This window comes from Triturus cristatus, chromosome 9 (genome assembly GCF_964204655.1).
Source record: "Triturus cristatus chromosome 9, aTriCri1.1, whole genome shotgun sequence".
NCBI classification, from domain to species: Eukaryota; Metazoa; Chordata; class Amphibia; order Caudata; family Salamandridae; genus Triturus; species Triturus cristatus.
In genome coordinates, this window is record NC_140592.1 from 162768986 (window position 1) to 162790671 (window position 21686).

Sequence of the window (21686 nt, forward strand, 5' to 3'; positions counted from 1 at the left end):
GCACTAGCCAAATTCTAGCCAGCGCTGTAAATATCGTTCCCATGGTGGGTAGACATCGGGGTATAGCTAAAATCCCTGTGGCAGGCAACAATATAATTCTTAGAGTTTGTCCGTTAGTAAAGGCGAGCATAAGTGGGAGCAGAGGCTGATCTGAGCTCCTGAGTAAGGTGCTAGTGTCTTTAATACATTTCGGAAGTTCTAGCTGATGGCTCACAAGTTTCTTTAGCAGTGAAGCTTTGTGGAGACACAAACAATGCTCTTTCATGTGGTTGCTTAACCCCTTCAGCGCTGCGCGGATTCCCCCGCGGTGCTGAAGGGTTCGAGCGCGGGCGGGGGCCATGACGGAACGGTTCCGTCATGAGCACAGCTCAACCGATGCTCATGACGGAACCGTTCCGTCATGAGCATGGAAGGGGTTAAAGAATCTTTTAAGATAACTCCTCTTGAGTTGACATTTAATGAGGAAATCTAATACATAGAAGTTGCGCTTTTGTTTTCACTCTTTCTGAAGTGGCAAGACTGGCTACGCAATAGATGGTGCCTTAGACCAGCGCGTAAAGGTAAAATCACCTCTTGGTGAGAGGTACGATGAATGGTTGATTATAAGGATATATGGGAGGATGCTCTTAAGCCAAGTTTGGAGCAAAACTTGAAGCCCCCAATACTTCTCCTTAGATAAAGCAGGTAGGATTAAGTTGCGCGCACGTATTGAGATGAGCAGCACAGATGAGCTGCACAAAGCCGTGCCAGTGCTCAGTTGTGTGTAACGAAGCTCGGAAGGTTCTATGGTAATCGACCCTCAGTTCCTCATTAATGTTATCAACGCGATAAACAAAGATTAAGGTAAATTTAAGTTTAGTGTTGGACCGAGTGACATCGCGTCGGCAGAGCCACGTCTCCCATACACTGTTCATATGGTTAAAGCCAAAGCACATGACCCCAAGGCACAGTGCTCGGTTGGTAAGATCGCCCCTGGGAGAGCAGTTCTGGTAGGGCAATTCCTATTAATTCCCAGCAGACCTGGACAAAGACCCGTGTGATGACGAAACAAGGGCTCGCTCATATGTAGGATCGTAAAATACAGTTTAGCCGCATGTTGGTCTCCTTCTCCTCCACAAGGACTTGTTGAAGAGAGGGTGCAGCAGTTCACCAGTGCCATCTCGGGACATGTTCATGGCAGCGAATGGCTGTTGCACATGGCAAGGAGAAACAGGCATTTTTATGCATATAGATTTGTAGGCAAAAAAGATTGTGCTGCATTACATCCATAAGGTGGTAGACTAAGATTGTGCTCCAGCCTAGCTTCAGCAAAGACACCTTGGCACACATAATACGGCGGTGTTGCATGGTAGATTTGAAAGGGATCTGCAACGCAATAGGCACAAGGCTGCTTTAAACACCGATTGTGGTCCTTGTACAAGACACCGGTAGTAGTATTTTTTGACAGCCGAAGCTGCTCTACAGCCCCAATGTTCCACAAGAGGCCTGCATTAATGATAGCGTTGACTACCGGGCCCTCGAGTGAGATAGTATTTTGAGTGGACTAAAGACTGCAAGTTGTTGTCCGTCAGGGAAATGAGGAACACATATCCACCCACGAATTCCTGTGTATCTGAATATTCGGTCTCTGTGTTTCGTATCAGTATGACTGACCCTTTGGCCCGGGTGGGGCTCGGTAGTGAGGACTAGTAAGCAGCATGCTGGGGCATAGTTATTTCACTTGCTGGATGCCACACATTGCCTCCATTTGGCTGCTATCCCCTAGTAGGCAGCAGACATAGGCTCCTTGTACAGGCTAGTGTTGGACTCTTTTTGATGCCCAAGCACTGTTTGTAGGCTTGCCTATCCTTGCAACAGGCTCAGTTGGATGGAAAGGTTTCAACACAGTGTTCATAAATGCTCTGGTCATGCCAAGGCTGTGGTTTGGGAGGGTCGTGCCGCAAGGCTCAGTGCAAGCCCAGCGCTACAGAAAGGTTACAGCATTGAGGCATATTAAATGCCAGGCATGGAACGGTTACATTAGAATGCACAAGAATTGCCAGGCACGGTCCCTACGACCGGGCCGAACATACCAAAGACACAGTAAAAAACTAAAAAAGGAAAAAACCAGACATAAACTTAATACCACCATGGCCAAAGTGTGTAAGGCCAATGGAGGGGGCGCCACGGGACACGGACATGGTTTTATAAGCCAGAGTCATCCGGGGTATCACCTGGAAGATGGGGTACACCTCATGGGGTGGGAATAGACGTGGGAATAGACGTGTTCCTACTGAATAATGTGGGGTACTGGAACGATGGGTTGCAAGTAAGAGCTAAAGGAGAGGCCGGGGTAGGGGGGAGCTCCCTCTGATCGAGAAACCGTAGGAAGCGCCGCGGAGCAATCTCAACAAGATTAGTAAAAAGAGAGATCTTACTAGAAGGTAGATGGAAGGCTCTCACAGTGTCCTTAGGATGCCTCAGAAAGAGTAGATATGATGCTCCCGCAGGACCCTTGGGATGCCTCACGGCAGGGGTACAGAGAGAAAAGATGGCAAGGACTCAGCCTCAAGAAAGGTAGAGTAGATGCTCAAGTAAGGTCCTTGAGATGCCTTGGACAGCAGGGACCCTTGGGAGAAGGGAGGGCCCAAAAAAGGGTTACAAGGCAAGCGGGACGGCACTTGCGGCCCGGGCAGGCCCAGATGGGCACCCACCAAATCGGTAGCAAGCTGAAGCCTAGACCCGCGAAACGGAAGCCCAAAGAACGGGGCCCTCCCCTCCCAGGTTATGGAGGAGGCTGGCCCAGATTGCAAGAAAAAGTTTAAGGAGCAATAGAAGTAAAGTAAAGAAATAACATGGACAATAAATGCGTATATGACCATGAAAGGAACTATCGATTGAATTGTACAATGTTATATTTGATGAATAAACTGCGACCTTTTCAGGCACCCAAGAAAGTTGTCAGTGGTGATTCAAGGGAAAAGCACGCAGTTGGTGAGAGGGGCAGGGGGAGCGGGGCGACTCGCCGCCTGGAGGGGGTTTAAACCCGGGCCGGGTAGGCGAAGCCGGACCCCATCGAGGTCAGGGTAAAATGCAATCCGGGGGCGGGAAGCCCAACCTCATCCCCTTCCCCTGCATTTGAATACCGGCTAGGCAGGCAGGGACCGAGATTGGCCCCCGACAGGCTAGGTGAGCCCCCCCAATCAGGGGGCGAGCTTGGTAGGGCGAGGGGGGGACAAAAGGGGCCAGTGGCCCGAGTAAGGCTCATTCATCCCCCCCACTCACAGTAGGAAGGAGAAGAATCCCACCCACCCACACCTAAAATACGGGTGTCGCAGCCGCAAGGGTAGGGGTAACGGAGCGGAGCAATCTCAACAAGATTAGTAAAAAAAGAGATCTTACTAGAAGGTAGATGGAAGGCTCTCACAGTGTCCTTAGGATGCCTCATGGCAGGGGCACTGAGGGAGCCAAAGGCAGCTTACCACCATAGAAAGAGCAGATGTGATGCTCCCGCAGGACCCTTGGGATGCCTCACGGCACGGGTACCGAGGGAGCCAAGGGCAGCCTACTGCCATAGGAAGAGTAGATGTGATGCCCCTGCAGGACCCTTGGGATGCCTCACAGCAGGGGTACAGAGGGAAAAGATAGCAAGGACTCAGCCTCAAGAAAGGTAGAGTAGATGCTCAAGTAAGGTCCTTGAGATGCCTTGGACAGCACAGGGACCCCTGGGAGAAGGGAGGACCCACAAAAGGGTTACAGGGCGAGCGGGACAGCACTTGCGGCCCGGCCAGGTCCAGATGGGCACCCACCAAATCGGTAGCAAGCTGAAGCCTAGACCCGTGAAATGAACGCCCAAAGAAGGGGACCCTCCCCTCCCAGGTTATGGAGGAGGCTGGGCCCAGATTGCAAGAAAAAGTTTAAGAAGCAATAGAAGTAAAGTAAAGAAATAACATGGACAATAAATGCATATATGAGCATGAAAGGAACTATCGATTGAAATGTACGATGTTATGTTTGATGAATAAACTGCGACCTTTTCAGGCACCCAAGAAAGTTGTCAGTGGTGATTCAAGGGAAAAGCGCGCAGTTGGTGAGAGGGGCAGGGGGAGCGGGGTGACTCGCCGCCTGGAGGGGGTTTACACAATGCAAGAGAGAAAGTCGTAAGGATTTTACCATAACCCATAGGTGATTCAACGCTTTGCATTTTTGTAGTGTCAGTTGTCCCATGGTGTCCGCAGGCCTGTAAGTACCAGCGCGAAATGATATTGCTGAAAAACTGGGATTTTCTGTAGGTGTCTTTCGATAGTACTAGTCGCTTGTTAAGATCAAACAAATCAAATGCCAGGCAACAGTGCAAATTGACAGACAAGCAGTCTTCGTTATCAGTATCTGGTGATAACGGTTTGCTGTCGCATGTCCTTTTTGTCCATGCATGCAATAAAAAACACATATATAGCGCAGTATTCCAGCCACAGTGCAGAACACCCGCTCTTGTATGTGTCTTGATTTGGGGGTGAAATGAGCTGCAGGGATCTTCCAATATAAGTGTAAACCTTCCATGCGCTTGCATTCTGGGACATTCTCCCTTTAATACGGCAAGCCTTAAAAATGTCAGTATGTCAGTATTGAAAGTGCTGTTAAGTGAAAGGGCAGAACAGCCTGCAGGTAATAAATACCTCGAGGCGAGGTGGAGAGAATCTCTCGAGAGGCCAGCAAGGAAACATGGGAACCGGGTTCACAAACATATTGGTGGGGCCGGGGTCACATGAATCAAATCTGAATATCTTCTGGTAAGAATTGCAGCACAGCAGATGAGTGGCAGGCAGACCTGTGAACTGTAAGAAACTCTATCAATTTTAAGGCTGGACAATGCTGGTCATTTTAATGACCAGACTTGTGTGTTCACATGAACTCTGCAGTGCTCAGGTTAGCTCCCTCCGCATCTCCACCCGGCTCCTGATGACAGGAGGATGAAGAGGAAGAGGCTGAGCGACGATCCAGCTAAAGATTGATGATTGAAAACAAAGCACTCTGTAGATGGATGTCTGGATTGCGCATGGCTGAGAGGCGTAGTTCAACTATGATGCCCTAACACAGGCACAAACCTTATAATTTAGCAGACATGCTGCCATGCACAGTATGTCTGCTAAAATGGGGCTGCCAGGGCGCACGTCAGTGCATTCCTGACGTCATTGAAAAGCCACACAGAGCAGCGGTGGCAGGATACCCAGCTTTTTTTAGGGCTGTGCTTCCAGTCCTATTAGGAAGCTGGGAGACGGATTGAGGGGGATCTTCCTCTGAAACCTGCCCCGCTGCTCTGTCTGGCTCCTCATTGGGAATCATGGCTTGTAGCTTCCAGTGTCCAGTACCAGATTCCTAGTCTGCTGCTGCCATTGGGCCTCTGAGTTGCCAGCAAAGGAAGAAAGGTAAGTAAAAAAAGATCAGTGTTGGTTTTCTCTGTATATGCGAGGTGTGTGTTAGTTTAATGTGTTTGTGAGAAGCAATAAGAATGAGACAGTGAGAATCAATGAGAGACGGTGAGTATGAATAATTGAAAGCAAGGGAGTGAGTAAAGCAGTGTGAGTGAGTTAGAATGAGTGAGTGCTGGGGAGATTGTGGTAGGATTAGGAGTGAGGGGTGTATCTATCAATAGTGCAACAGGTGCAGTTGCACCAGGGCACAGAGGCCCTGGGGTGCCTCTATCAATGGGGCAACTGAGGAACAGAGGCCCTGGTGCAACTGCACCTGCTGCACAATTAAAACAGAACATCTGTATCCCAGGAGTTCAGATCAGAGCCCCTGTACATCAGTAGTTGTGAGTGAGGGTCAGTGATTGTGAAAGTGTGACTGTGTGCAGGTGTGTTTGGAAATGAGGAACAGTGAGTGTGAGTGCAAGTGTGCATTGGTGTGTAAGGGCACCCAAGGTACATTTTGGAAACCATGGGGTAAACCTGTGGCAAGTATTATGCACACCTCTTTTAGGGATCACCAGCCCTCACTGCGTTTACTAATTAAGTCTAACAAAATACTTGGGTTGTAAAGTACACCTGTGTCAACATTTATTATTATAAGCATAGCAACTGCTTTGGACTTTCTATACATATTCACAATTACTAACGTTTGTGTTTAACAACGAAAAAACATAACATGGCATCTGCACAGTCAGTGTGTTGAATGAAGGCTGTAATGCCAAGATGCTGCTCTTACCTCTCGAAGGTGCATGTTTTCTTTGTCTTTCTGGTCTAAAAGCACTTCCAAATGATTAACCTGAGATTCGGCTTCCACCACCCTCCGCGCTCTCTCGTTTTCGTCGTCCATCCCTTTGGAAGGCAAGCCTTTGCTTTGCAACATTTCCAGAAGCTTCTTGATGGATTCATCTCTGGCGTTCAGGGTCTGCTTCTGCGTTTCAATCCTCAACTCCATTTCTTCCAGAGTTTTCCTTAAGAGAAAGAGCTCTTTTGCTTGCCTGTCGTGTTCTGCCTGAAGCCTGCGGAAATTCTCCTCTGTAAGCTCGATTGTAAAATGCTCAGCACCGCGGTTTCCACTTTCTTGCTGAAGCAGATGGTTGAGGTCTCTCTGAGTACGAAGTTCATCTTGCAGTGCATGAATCGTCAACTGCAAATGCTACGAATTAAGGGACAACATTATTAATACGTGGTCATGGCTTCTATACATTTATATAGGACAGTAACAATATTTGTTATTCTAATATCAATATTCAATTATTCTAATATCAATACATACAATCGCTCTTGGAAATGTACTGATTACTGTTATACGTGTATATATGTATATGTATATATATTCACTTATAAACCATAGGTTTCACACATGTTATAGTTAGCTGTACATTTCACTCTTAAAAAACCAATGAAATTCCACGTTATAGTTAGATCAGGTAACTATAACTTGCGCGCCCACAATAAACTGCTGATGACGTCACATATTACATCACTCATGACATGGTCAGTGACATCACTCATCACATCAATGATGACATCTGAAATGATACATTGTGGATTGCGGTCGCGCAAGTTATAGTTACCTGATCTAACTATAACGTGGAATTTCATTGGTTTTTTACGAGTGAAATGTACAGCTAACTATAACATGTGTGAAACCTATGGTTTTTTAAGTGAATTTGCAAGGTTTTTTAAATGCTAATTCCTAACTATAACGTGTGTGAAACCTATGGTTTTTTCAGTGAATTTGTACGGTTTTTTAAATGCTAAGTATGTATTTATTTTTTATTTTTTTTTCTGGTTTTTCACCGTGCGCACACCCTGCTGTGGGCACTCGGTGCACTTCGTGCACCGAGCACCCACGTTGCGCAGTTCATACCGTGCGCGCCTCGCCTTTTTTTACACAGTAACAATTTTTTTTTCCCTTGCGGGTCCTTCAATTTATTTAATAAATGTGATTGTTATTTCGTTTTTTTTTGTTTTTTTTTTTTTGTTGCCGTGCGCGATTTTTTAAAAAAATTATTAAATGTATTTTTCGTACTTTTTGGTCCTTCGTGGACCCCCTGACCAACGCTAGGGGGTCTGCAACTCTCTCCGTTGCCCCCTTTTCATGTTATCCACCTTTGTTTTTCAGTGCGAGAGACAGAAAATGGCGGCCGACACTTTCTGATTTCGACCGATTCGAATGTTTACAGTCATGTAACCACCAATCAGAATTGAGCTCGCGCACGGCACCGTATGCGTACGGTAAGCTTACCGTAAGCGCACGGAGCGCGCTTACAGATATATATATTGATTTAAATGCTATTTTCTCAGGACCTACTGAACATATTTACACCAGACCTGCAAAAGGCACATCTCTGACCTGAGGACTACCTCTCTGCCAAATTTCAAGTAATTCTGTTCAGCCGTTCGGGCTGTAGCTCGGACTAAAGGTCCTATGGGAAAATGCATGGGGAAAACGCGTTTTGGGACCCCCCTTTTTTCTCAGCCCCCGCTTGACGAATCCCCCCGAGACTTTCAGGGTAGGAGCTGAACGTAGCGCCCCATTAGTTTTGAAAAATTCGCGAGGATTCGTCAACCGGCGCCAATGTTATTCCAAATAGAATGTTGCGGATTTCCTATGGAAACACGGTCCTAACTATAACTATCTCCTGGCGACCGCCAGTAGATAATAATGTATATGTATATATATATATATATATATATATATATATATATATATACACACACACACATGTGTGAGGGTGTATAATAAAAAAAATGTTTAAGAGATGGTATGGTTTGCCTTGGTTATAACACCTCATACCAAGTTTTTAAAAAGTTCAGAAATTCAATTAATAACCCCAGTTAAAGTGCAGTTATGGTTCTGATTAAAACTGAAAAGCTGCTACAATGTATGCAGTTATGGTTAGGGCCACAATCCATAACTCTTGCAGAAGCCATGTAAACCATAACTCACCCATCAAATTAAATGCTCAGGCCCTCATCCTTAATGCAACATGTACAATTACAAATGTAAATAATTTTACAGAATAGACTACATTTCATATTAGACTTACAGCTTTGAAAGAAAAGACTATCAAGTAGAATTATTTATTGGTTTGAGTACATAATTCTATTTAATTAGATGTTGCTTTTAGGGGTTTTTATTCATTGGCATAAATACTGTGAGGTCATAAACATTGCATTTGTTGTGCAAGTTATGCTTTGCATGGCTATTGTCCGAGATTTAGACTGTAATCCCAACCATACCTAATGAATTTCACTGATATTTAAGTTTTGAATCATAAACATGTCTTCACTTAAACTGTGTAAGTGACTTTCTGAGGTATTTTCCAAATACACATTAAGGGTTTCTAACCAAAGTTAACCACAAGTCACTTAAACCAATGTTTTTTTCACTGATTAATATACTGCATCTAAAACGTCCATGTGGCCAACCAACACTGCTCACAGCTTAGGCTGCCACAGTGACCTATGGTCAGGCCTTTCACCCAATCCCCCATGGACAGCCACCCACTGCTATTTACTGCCTTTGGCCATGCACAGTCCAGCCTACAGCTGATCCAACCCACCAAGGATAGGCAAACCCCACTGCAAACGGCCAAAGGATATGCGCAGAGGTGTTTGCAAAGCGCAGCTGTAGTGCACCAAATTATTTTATGCAAACATTTTTCTAACGTTGGGCCCAAATCACAAAGCCTAATACTTCCAGAAAGGTAAGCGGGACACAGGGACAGTTTAGGAGTGGCATATTTGACACAGGATTCACACATCCTCTGATAAAATTCAATGTATATACTATTTTCCCAACCACTGTGTTCAGTGGACCATGGTGAGTAATGGCAAAAGCAACTGAATTTTTTCTTTGATGGCCAGCCTATAAGAGTGCAGCAGATTTGCAAATCTGCAGCCACACTCATGAATCCGCAGTGGTAGACGGAAGAAAAATCTTTCCAGTGAAATGATGTGCCTTTATGTATTAACTGGAGTTGTAAATCTTCTGTGGATTTGCGGATATGCGGATGATCTGAATATTAACAGTCCAGACATCTCAAAAGCTTAACCTCTTTTTTCCCACACTGGAGCACTAGTTAATAACTCATTTCTTAAAGATTAGTGAATGGACTTACAACAATCCAAGGAAGCATACTTTCTTGAGTAAATTTCTACTTTTATAGAAATGTTGGTGTAATTTCATTCAACGTTTTCTTCTGTATCAAGGAGCAAGAACTTCTATAGGAGTTAAAATGGGAAATTACACTTTATGGACCCCATTTTTTGGTCAACCACTTGACAGATATTCGCGACACTGGCCATGAAGAACCCAAAGTGAAGAACTTCACTGGAAAGTTTTAAGCAGAATCCTCTGCACCAATGGTATTAACAAACCAAATGGCCTTTTCAGTTGAAGTCTGACCTAAACATAACTATATAGTAACTAATGACACTTGTCTGTGTGTGTATGTATATATATATATATATATACATATATATATATATATATATATATATTACCTACTGGCGGTCGCCAGTAGGTAGTTATAGTTAGGACCACGTTTCCATAGGAAATCCGCAACATTCTATTTTGAATAACTTTGGCGCCGGTTGACGAATCCTCGCGAATTTTTCAAAATAGGTGGGGCGCTATGCTCCGCTCCTACCCTGAAAGTCTCGGGGGGATTCGTCAAGCGGGGGCTGAGATAAAAGGGGGGTCCCAAAACGCGTTTTTCCCATGCATTTTTCCATAGGACCTTTACACACAGCTACAGCCCGAACGGCTGAACAGAATTACTTGAAATTTGGCAGAGAGGTAGTCCTCAGGTCAAGGAAGTGCCTTTTGTAGGTTTGGTGTAAATCTGTTCAGTAGATTCAGAGAAAATAGCCTTTAAATCAATATATATATCTGAGCCAGCGTACGGTGCGCTTACGGTGCGCTTACCGTACGCGTACGGTGGCGTGCGCGAGCGCGATTTTGATTGGCTGTTAGATCTTAGTAAACATTCGAATCGGTCGAAACCAGGAAGCGGCGGCCGCCATTTTCTCTCTCGCTCTCTGAGTTGGGCAGCAAAAACGATGCCAAAAAATGTCTAAAGAGGCAGTTTCTTGAGATCCTAACCACCCAGCATTGATATAGGGGTCCCCAAACAACCCCCAAGCCCAAATAAATTTTTTTATTTTTTTCGGAAAATCGCCGATTACGCTTACCGTACGCGGACGGTAAATTTTTTTTAAAAAAAACATTATCCACACCCTCCCCACCCCGTGTGCAAATGGTGCCCGAAGGTCACCATTTGTGCATGGCTTATTACAGATAAGAAATAAACAAAGAATAAATTTCACAAAGATGCGCATAATATGTCCCCCATGTGCGCACGGTGCGCGAAGCGCATCGTGCGTACATGGCCCATCCCGCATAACGTGGGCACGCGGTGCGCGCAGCGCACCGCGTGACCACCGTGCGTGCACGGCACTAACTGCGTAAAGTGGGCGCGCGGTGCACGAAGCGCACCGCGTGCTCACTGTGCGCGCACGGTGCACGAAGCGCACCGTGCGCGCACGGAACGAACTGCGTTAACTGGGCGCGCACGCCACGAATGGCGTAAAGTAACTTAGCATTTAAAAAACCATACAAATTCACTGAAAAAACCATAGGTTTCACACACGTTATAGTTAGGAATTAGCATTTAAAAAACCTTGCAAATTCACTGAAAAAACCATAGGTTTCACACATGTTATAGTTAGCTGTACATTTCACTCGTAAAGAACCAATGAAATTCCCCCGTTATAGTTAGTGCAGGCAACTATAACTCACGCGACCGCAATCTTCTGCTGATGACATATGTGTCTTTATGAAAAAAAAATATTTGTAATATATGTATAGCTAAAATTTAATGGAAGAAGACATGGGCAAATAAGTGTCTAAATACAGTATTAGCATCAGCAGAGGATTGCGGTCGCGTGAGTTATAGTTGCCTGCACTAACTATAACGGGGGAATTTCATTGTTTTTTTACTAGTGAAATGTACAGCTAACTATAACATGTGTGAAACCTATGGTTTTTTCAGTGAATATATATATACACACACATATATTGATATATAAGTATATATATATATATATATATATGTATTATATATATGTGAAAAGTAAATATGTTGTTGTGTGTGTAGATATTTTAGCAACAATACTCTTTACTTTGTTAAAAAACTAATTTTGTTTGTAGAAGGGCAACATTCTTGATGAAGTTCATAGAAATATTTAAATATGGGTTTCTGTAGAACTGCATTTTGTACAATAAAGGCACCAAAACATTTAATATATTTATTAGTCAATCTGAAAATCAATCTATATTTATTATTATCAATGTGTGTGTGTGTGTATATATATATATATATATATATATATATATATACATATATATATATGTGATCAAGGGAGCTAGACTCTCGAAACGCGTAACAGTGAGAATAAAACTCGTTACTGCATCTGAGAGTGCGTTGCTTATTTGCGGATACTTTTTTAATCAAATTTTGCCGGCGGTAGCTCTACCGGCTTTACGTACCACCCAACTACGGGCGAGATTCCCAGGAGGAGCTGCCTTCATAAGTGCATATATATATATGTATGTACATATATTCACTGATAAAACATAGGTTAAAGTAATGTTATAGTTAGGTGAATATGTCAGTGACAACATTAACGTTTTGTACTAAGAAAAACACAGAAATTCACCAGTTATAGTTAGCAGTGCCCCACTGCTTATGACCTCCCATATTACATCACTCATGACATGTTCTATGATATCATTTATGACATCACTGATGACATTTCAAATGACATCATTGATAACATCACTGATGACATTACTGATGACATCATCCAATGAGTGTGCTAATTTGTTTTATAGTATACATAGTGACAGCTACCATATTATTTCTCTACTTAATTGTGTACAGCCTTTGTCCAGGTATTGGGTGTAAGAGTTTAAAAAACAGATGTGCTTCTAATGCATCATCGATGTGCAGAGGTATTGAGCATGTTATAAATATTTTTATTGAAGAGTAAATCTGTGTGCAGATGGCAATTGACAACGTCGACCATTATGTTCCTCACAAGTTGTTTGGCTCCACAAAAATAGCTTGCAACAGGACAAAGATTTTCTGCAGTAGATAATAAGATTGTAAGCAGCCTTGAGATATTTGACAAAATCGTCTCAGCATGGCAATTTCTACATAACATAGAAAAATTGTGTGCATCAGGTACTAACCTCAATACTTATGCTTGTTTATCTTTAGAAGATGGTGTGGCGCAAAGCATTTACCAGAATATTAAGGCTGCAGGAAGTATGACCTTTAGCACCATCAGACCTTGGTTATTTTAAGCAAATAGTTATATCTTTGGACAAGTATTGCTTAGTGTGTACACTGTTCTTAGTAGATACTTTTTAATACTATGTGTTGTATTTCCCTTGAGAGTCTCTCTGTTTGCAAACAGTGTGCTACAAAGCAAACTCTCTCCATAGAATAAATACTGTTAACATTTCCCACTTATCTATTCATATCAACTTAATTTCTCATTGTAGGTTTGGTGGGTGGGAGATGTTTGATATAGATAAAAGGCTGTCCATAGTAGGTTATTTATTTTGGAAGAGACATTGAGTATCTTGAGTGACTTAGCTTTCTCTGAACACTTGCATACAGATTGAATACCATGTGCAAAAGGATTTACCATACATCTGTGGTTGTTTGCTAATGTGAACTAGGCTACCTGTAAAGTGAATGGTATAGGGAGCACATAATCTATGCTTGCTACACCCAAGGGAATTGTATCTTTGATGGCAATAATGATGCCTCATATTATTCTTCGCTATGCCTCTAATGTCATACTAGTTTATAGAGGAATGTGTGCAAAAGAAGTTTGGATGATGTAATCAGTGATGTTATCAATGATGTCATTTAAGAAATCATCTTTGATGACATAAATGATGTCATAGAACATGTCATGAGTGATGTAATATGTGAGATCATTAGCAGTGCATGGTGGGGGCGCAAGTTATAGTTAGCTCTAATAACGATAACTTGTGAACTTCTGTGTTTTTTTAGTTCCAAATGTTAATGCTGTCACTTACATATTCACCTAACTATAACGTTACTTAAACTTTGATTTTTCAGTAAATTTCTAAGTTTTTATTAAAAAGCAAAACAGATCTTTTTATCACACCTAACTATTAAGTTACTTTAACCTTTTTGTTTCAGTGAATCGCTAGAGTTATTTTCACATAAAGTAAAATGGACAAATCTCCCACAGGCAGCCAACCCCACACTGCACACAGCCTTTGTTGTGCGCAGTATAAGGTTGGCCTTCAGCCCCCAGGATACAAGAAAAAAGAGTGGGGAGCCTTGCAGCAACCCTCCTCGAGCCTCATTAGGCCCTGGGGACGCCATCTCCCAGCGTCTTATATAATTTGAAGGGGAGTGGGCCACTTGGCCCCCCTCCCTGAGCCTCATCAGGCCCTGGAGAGCCATCCCTCAGGGCCTTATGTATTTTAAAGGGGAGGGGGCCCCATGGACTCCTCCTTGAGCCACATTAGGCCCTGGGCACCCCATTCCCCAAAGTGGAGAGGGTTCGCACAGCCCCCATCCACGAGCATAATATGGCTCTGGGGATCCCATCCACAGGATCTTTTTTTTTTTAAGGGGAGGGGGCGCACTGCTCCCCTCCCCAAGTCTTAAAATGGCCCTGGATACCCCATCCCCCAAGATCATCTATTTTTTAAAGGGGAGGGTGGCCATGTGGCCCCCCTCCCTGACCCTATTATGGCCCTGGGGGACCCTAGAGTGTCACCCTTCCTGATCCAATATAGCCCTCAGGAAACTCGCCTCAGGGATCGAAACTTACAAAATAGAGAAAGAGGCAAGTCCCCCTGGAGCCTTAAAAAAGCCCTGAAGACCCCAGCTGGATTTGCCCCAAAAGAAATAAGGCTCCCTAGACACATCAGAATGCTCTATTTGTAAACTGGTGCCACCACAGGAGTCTCTCGAGATTCTAGAAATACAAATACCCTTAATTTCTAAAAAACTACTAAACAGATTTGCATCAAATCACAAAAAGCACAATCTGAGGGACAAGATCTAGCTTCCTGCCAAATTTGGTGTAATTCCATTTAACATTTGTTGCTGTAGCCATGCCTAAATACTTCTATGGAAAACACATGGGAAATTTGCATTTTGCGATGCTCCTTTTTTTCTGTGCCTCCACTTGACGGATCACCCCAAAACTTGTGATGCACAAACTAGTCAAAAAGTAGCACCTTTTCTGGAAGGTTTCACGGACATTAGTCAAACGGAGCCAAAGTTATTAGCATCATTAAAAATTTATTTTCTATGGAAATGCTGATCTAACCATAACTACCCAGTGGTGACTATAATATATATAGATTTGTTGTTATAATTAGATTTTTAATCATATGAATGTAAACCCCTGGCTGCCGTACTCTGAAAATAGTGTAAACGATCATTAATACATAAAATAATATATTGCATCATAGATAACAATTAGAAACTACTAAAATCAGTACGTTGGTGATAAATTGTTAGACATAAAAGCCCTAAAGTTAGAGTTATGAGAATGTCTTCATTCTTTGATAAAATGTCTGTATCTGATTCATTAAACGTTCATTCTGTTTATCTGTGAATAACAGATTTTACAGAGCTGATAGCCAACAAAGCATACAAAGAAGTATATTAACAAAAAATGACATCCAGAACAAGGAAATAAAACATACTATTGGCTCTAGCACATTACTCTATGCAAAGCAAATGACTGCAAATAGTGGACAAACCTTTGTTCTTCGTGCATCCAAAAACTGTACAGCATGGTAAATGAAAGAAATTAAGCAAAATCAACATAAAACAGAGAACGGAAGCAAACAATATCCAACAGAAAAAACTCAATGCAATATAGTATACTCTTGAAAGGAAAACTGTTCTTCGACAAGCCACAACAATTTGGATGACCAGTCTTCAAGAAAGCCATCACTGATTCATGAAATGAAGCAAAATAATCAGACATTGAGAACACTGTATAATACAAAAACATGCACAAGAAATGTCTATTTTATAAACCTATTTAAACAGTCATGTATTGGGGTTTATGTAACATCTTTGCAACTAGTCTAATCATTTCCTACCACACCAGTTCGGTTTATTCATTGGTTATTGTAGTTTGAGGTGATCTTTTACCTATCGAAAAAATACACCGTAATATTTTTTTTATTAACGAAGATTTTAAAAACTTTTTTTGATTTCCTAGAAAATTGTCAAAGTCCTACATACAAAAAATTGATTTAAAAAATGGTTGACAACGTATTGACCATTTTGATGTCACCATATGGCATTTTGTTGAAATGAGAATGCTCCTGAAAGTTCATATGTATGCATGTATGAATGTAGTGGTCAGCATATCCACCCCACCCCCACCAGAACCCACTCTACAACACATGCTATAATGCTACTTGAACCAGAAATGAAGGAGCATATTGAAGGGTAAGTGTTTTTACCCACAATTGGGAGAAGGATGGTAATTGCACCATGGCCTACTAAAATGGTTCTTCACCCTTTAGACCTAGAAGTTAAAATCTTAGGTAAACTTCAGCTGTATCGGAAGAGAATTCCAAACAATAAGATCATGAATGACATGAGTTTAAATGCAAGATCTTTCTTTGGAGTATGTGGTGTGTTGTTTATGTAATTTTTGCAAAGAAACTTGAACGAACATACAAGAATTTATTTGGACATGTTAGATATCAAGTATATGGAGCCATCTGTTTTTCTAGTCTTTTCAGAAAGAGCATGCATTCCATAGCATATCTTTATGAACCAGGACTGTAATATTTTTTTCACACGGGAATTCCCACAGATATTACTTCATGTGAAGTAAATTAAGTATTGGGGTGGCATTATTTCTGACATTCAGAGAAAGTACCTATGATGTTTTTTCTGTTCCCCGACCTGTCTTCAATTCTTACCCTGCTTTCAGTCCTCGCCTTAGACTTCCTTTGATCTCTCCTTATACCTCCCTAACTAATGTGGTTCTGTGTATCACTCTCTCACCATTGTTGGTATGTTCCCCAATCCAGTCCTGTTTGTACATGTGTGATATGTGTTTGTCTTTCTCATGTTCACAGTGTAGATTTCTCTCAGTTTATCTCTCTCGCACTCAATATACTCCCTCTGTTCACTTACCTCTCTGACTTTTATGTTACCTTCTCTCACTTCTGTGTGTGGACCATTTTCTAATGTTTGTGCTTTTGATGGTTCTCTTACTCTGATCCTTATTCAAACATGCCTTTATGCATCTCTGTCTCTATCTTTCACTCTTCCTCACAATCTGGCTTTCTTACTCCTTCATACTTAGACTCTTTTTTCTTCCTCATCTTTGTCTTTGTGTCCCTCTAACTCACTTACTTTGTCTTCAATCCTCTCTTTCTCTCACTTTTATCATTTCATATGTGATCCTCTCTCACTGTCTTCCTAGATCTCATTCTTACTCATCATCACAACTTTAGGCACAGCCACTCTTGCACACCATTGGTGTCTCTGTCTCACTTGCTCTCTGACCTCTGCTTCTTTGTTTTCACCCTCACTCACACCTGTGCCTACAAGGTGTGCAAATCTTTGGCTTTGTGCCTTCAATTTGCCTCCAACTGACCCCTGGCAATATTTGAAATATGTTTCTCTCATCTCTGTTCTTTTAACATTTCTCTGTGTTTCTCTCTCAACTCTCTGTGATTCGTCTTTTAATTGTCTACGGTTCTTTGAGTTGTGCTTTCCCTTTCTCTTCCGATCTGCTAACTTATGGTTTCTTTTTTTTACTCTGTTTCTTTTTTGCATATTAGTGTCTTGATTGCAATTATCTTTCTCCCACTCCATTGTTTGTCGAATCTCACTTTCTCTATCACTTTTGTGGCCCTGATCCTAATCTTAGTCTCAGTGAGATGTATGTCTATCTTACTTAGTTTTGTGCCTTTCATCTTCCAATAACTCACATCTGGGTATATTGTGTGTATGTGTCTCTCATGTCTGTGTTTTGGCATTACCCTGCGTCTCTGACCTCTTTCGTATTGTTCTCCAGTTACTTATCTCTCGGTTTAAGATGCATGTGCCTGTCTATCTAAGATGTGATATCTAGTTTTCTCTGCTCTCCCTATTGCTTCCTTTTCTAATACTGGCACCTCTCTGTGTCTCACACGCTCAGTTCCTGTAGAGAAAGATAATAATATAGGCTGGAGAAAGTCTGGAAGCAGTCAGTGCTGCTCCAAAAACAACCCCTACTTGCTCCTCTTCTTAAACAATATATTACTAAAGCGTGAAAGGTGGGTAGACAGTACAACAAAGCAGAACATTTCTCACTCTATCTTGTCCTCCTGCTTACTTCCCTAGGGTACTAAAAAGCAGGGCTGTAAGGAGCGGCCACTGCTTGCAGAATTTATCCTTAGCACTCCAGACTTCCTATCAACAGGGAACGTGGGAAGATGTGCTCAGACCTTTCAAGAGGTGTAGATAAGAAAGAAGAGCCATTCCCCTCCCAATACTTATCCAATCAAATATCACAATACTATTGATATCAATAACTTCACTAAAGCTACCCAGTGTTCCTGAACTGACGTTTAGCACCCCTTTATACCAGAGCCCACTGGTTTCAACTGTTGAAAGCATGCTGCAGTTTTGGGGCATTATATTTGAATCTAATAACAAAATGCAGGGGTTGTATATCACTATTAGCAAATAAAATTTATTTAATGTATACAGAAGAAGGTCTGCTGTAAATTCACTCAAAAGCAATATATATGTTTATAGACATTAATTTGGGATGTAGGCATCATCATCACTTTCAATCTAAAAAGTCACCACAAAGGATACGCAAATAAATCAAGGCTGCGTTCCCACTGAAAACAAACAGAGACAAGATATAGGATAAATTTGAGCATATCACGATGTCATGAATGATTGCAGTCAAGAGTTCAACAGTGATGCAATCAATGACATCATTTCTATTGTCACCCTTTTGGGTGAGTATAGAGAGACTTATATTTTACAAAAGTGCCTCTGTAATCTCACTTCTTTAGCTAAAGTTTAAACCTCACTCCATAGACATTTCTACACTCTTAATAACTTTGACCCTCCACCCTTCACCTGGTTGCACCAAGCCTACAAATACACAGTACAAAATATCACCCTGACCAGCGAGGTGTAGAATGGTTAAGAGTCAAAGTGATACCTGGGATTCAAAACAATTTAATCTGATAAAAACAGCTGAATGAATGTGCACTAAATTGAGCAGACATTAGTGCATGCCTCAATTTGATGCTTTGGAATTTTCATTCACCATCTGCACAGACAGAAATGAAAACAAGCTCTACATTGAGCATTTGTGAGATCACTATATGCGTGTTAACTGTTTAAGATTATAATCATGCTCTCATTCAAAGCTCTGTTATAAAGGCAGCATTTTCATGAGCTGTTGTTCATTTAACTTTACAAGGGCAAATACATCACTATATTTTCCTTTAGAGCTTTGAGAATGGACTTGGAAGAACATAAATCAAACTTTTTTTAACTTAGAGTCTGTTGGTGTTAGAATACTTAATATGGTCTTCCCAAAATGATGCCTTTGTCTAATGAGTCTGGGTTTGTAATTAGAACAGTTAATATGAACTCATCAAAATTTAGCATTTTCCCCAATGAGTCTGAGTGTTGTCAGTATAGTAATTTTGAGATTCCTTAACAAAAAAACAGCTATTTCCATTTTAATAGTACTAAATATATTTGTAATAATGTAATTAATGTAGTATATTACCTAAATCCAAAACAAAATAAATATTCAGATAAAACGATATTCATTTAAAATATTTACATATATGCACTTACTTTTACAAGTAATGTAATTGAAGTTATATAGTTATATAATACCTTTCTTTAAGAAAGACTATTTTTTCAGATGTATCATAATGATAAAACAATTTTGGGATTTAATGTACTGTAAAAAAATAATAAATCATTTTTATGCTTTATTTACTAACTTTTTGTTTTATTTAATGTAAGTCCTATTAAAAAAATTCTCAACATTTTTGTTAAATAGTATCTTTTCATTTTTTTGACTGGATGTGAAGTATTTCTTTTCAATGTCAACACCATTGATTTAATATTGACTCCTTTTTTCAGTCTTTATGCTTCTTTAGTCTCATGGGGCAGGCGAAATGGATGGCGGTTTCTGGGATGCAACTCTGCATTTCAGGTAAGCCCAATTATTTTACTATTTCTATTTAGTAGTAGTGGCTAAAGGTGCACTGTCAGTAAGGTTAGTTGAGGTTATTGGATTAAGTGATAGTGATCTGATTAGTAGTATAAATGAAACCATAATGGATTTGTTTCATAGTTACGTTATGGCTTAGTGTGATATGTAGTGAGTTCTTAGATCTATAGTGTTATAGTTAGTATAGCATAGTTAGGATATGTACTGTTTGTGTAATTTGTGATTATACTTGTAAGAAATTGGTTGAGCAGGATGGAGGCAGCACTCAGGCAACAACCACAGCCCTTGTCAGGGTGAAACCACAAAAGTCACTAATTTAACCTCTGCTTAACGCTCTGGTAGCTTAGCACAAAGTAGTCAGGCTTAACTTGAGGCAAAGTGTAAAGTATTTATGCAGCACACAAACAGTAATTAAGTAAATCCAAAAGAATTTAGAAAAATAGAGTAAATTTTACTAAATAAAATTGTACCAAAATGACAAAAATCCAATCAGTGGAACCAGAAGATATAGCGCCTAAAGGCAGAAAACTCAATCTGAGGGTATTTGATCATGCTGCACCGGAACAAAATAACAAGTTGACACCAACAACAATAGAGAGGAGGCTGAGCACAGGATTAAGTTTGGCCTGCTGGAAGTTGTACCTAATGTCCTTGGTGTGAGGTCTGCATGGCGATGCTTCGCGAGGCTTCTCATTGCTTGGGGTCAGTTTTGATGAAGCTTTCAACTTTGCAGTAAGGGTTTACAGGGATTTGCATCACTTGTAGTTGATTCCAATGAAGCTTTCAGCTCTGTGGCGAGGCTTTTACAGGGCTTTATGTTGCTCGGCATCAGTTCAATTAAGCTTTTAGCTGTGTGGCGAGTCTTCGTGTCACTTCGTGTTGGATTTGTTGGAACCTACAGTTAAGCAGGGAGAAGCACACTTTGATGCCAGCGAAGGGCACAGGACCTGGGGAGGGTCCTCTTTGGGACTCTCTCCAGCAGAGCTCAGGTACCTCCTATTGCAGGTCCAGGCAGGACCAGAGCAGCAGGTCAGCAAGACAGTTGCAGGAGGCCTCTGGAGCGGATTGCATCCTGTAGCTCAGACAGGAGGTCAGCCAACTGACACTTGAAGTCACTCAGGTAGACTGGGATGAAGGGAGCGGGTCCATGCTTCCTTTTTGGACAGCAGAATAAGCCTTAAGCAGCAGGCCAGTCCTCTTGAGAACAAGGCAGGCCTCAAGCAGCAGGAAGTCCTATGGGAAACAGAGCAGGCCCAGTAGGGCAGTCCTCTGGCGAACAAGTTAATCCTCAAGCAGCAGGGCAGCTGTAGACTCCAGTTCAAAGTAGTAGATTTATGTGTAGACTAATTTACAATAATACCTCATCCACCCACGAGCACTGGGTATCTGTCCCAACTGACAGGACCAAGGAACCCAGAGTCCATTAGAACCTTCCAAAGTCCACAACCTTCTGAAGGTCCACATTCCTCTTACCCAAGTTCCACATTCACTTGCCCAAGTTCCAACCCACATTACAAGATACCACAGCAGTCCTCAAGGGAACAAGGCATTTCTTCTTCCGCAATGTCCACAGGCACATGTGCATACTGAAGTGTGGCTTTGAGGCACCAATATGTGGTGCCATCCTTTAAAGTGGGGGGATTCACTACACTACCCACACATCTGGCTCTAGAAGGTTCTCTCCTTCCCTGTCAAGGCTCCAAAACATCTGGGGTGGTAAAAGACTAGTGCCTTGTTCATTTGTGTGTGCTGAAGGTAAGGCTCTTTGAAATGTAAGTGGAGGTGGGTAACAGCTCCACCCCCAACTACCCTGACCATCCTGTCCTCACCTAATCCCCATTTCTGTTACTGTCTGGAAGAAATTTACAAACCACAACAGCAAAACAATTTACAGTCATGTGACCCAGGATACTGGCAGGAGGCACA

General features: G+C 41.8%; 1 protein-coding gene across 4 annotated transcripts in view; it reads right to left on the reverse strand.

Moving 5' to 3' along the window:
• Positions 1-21686, reverse strand: part of ERC2 (ELKS/RAB6-interacting/CAST family member 2) — a 2271945-nt gene that overhangs the window by 1934417 nt on the left and 315842 nt on the right. For 3 of the 4 annotated variants that reach the window (XM_085624647.1, XM_085624646.1, XM_085624648.1), the window contains exon 3: positions 6187-6603. In XM_085624647.1, the coding sequence (XP_085480773.1) occupies positions 6187-6603 (417 nt within the window). Of the gene's footprint in view, positions 1-6186; positions 6604-15288; positions 15313-21686 lie in introns of all 4 variants that reach the window. The other variant, XM_085624645.1, reaches the window with a different exon arrangement.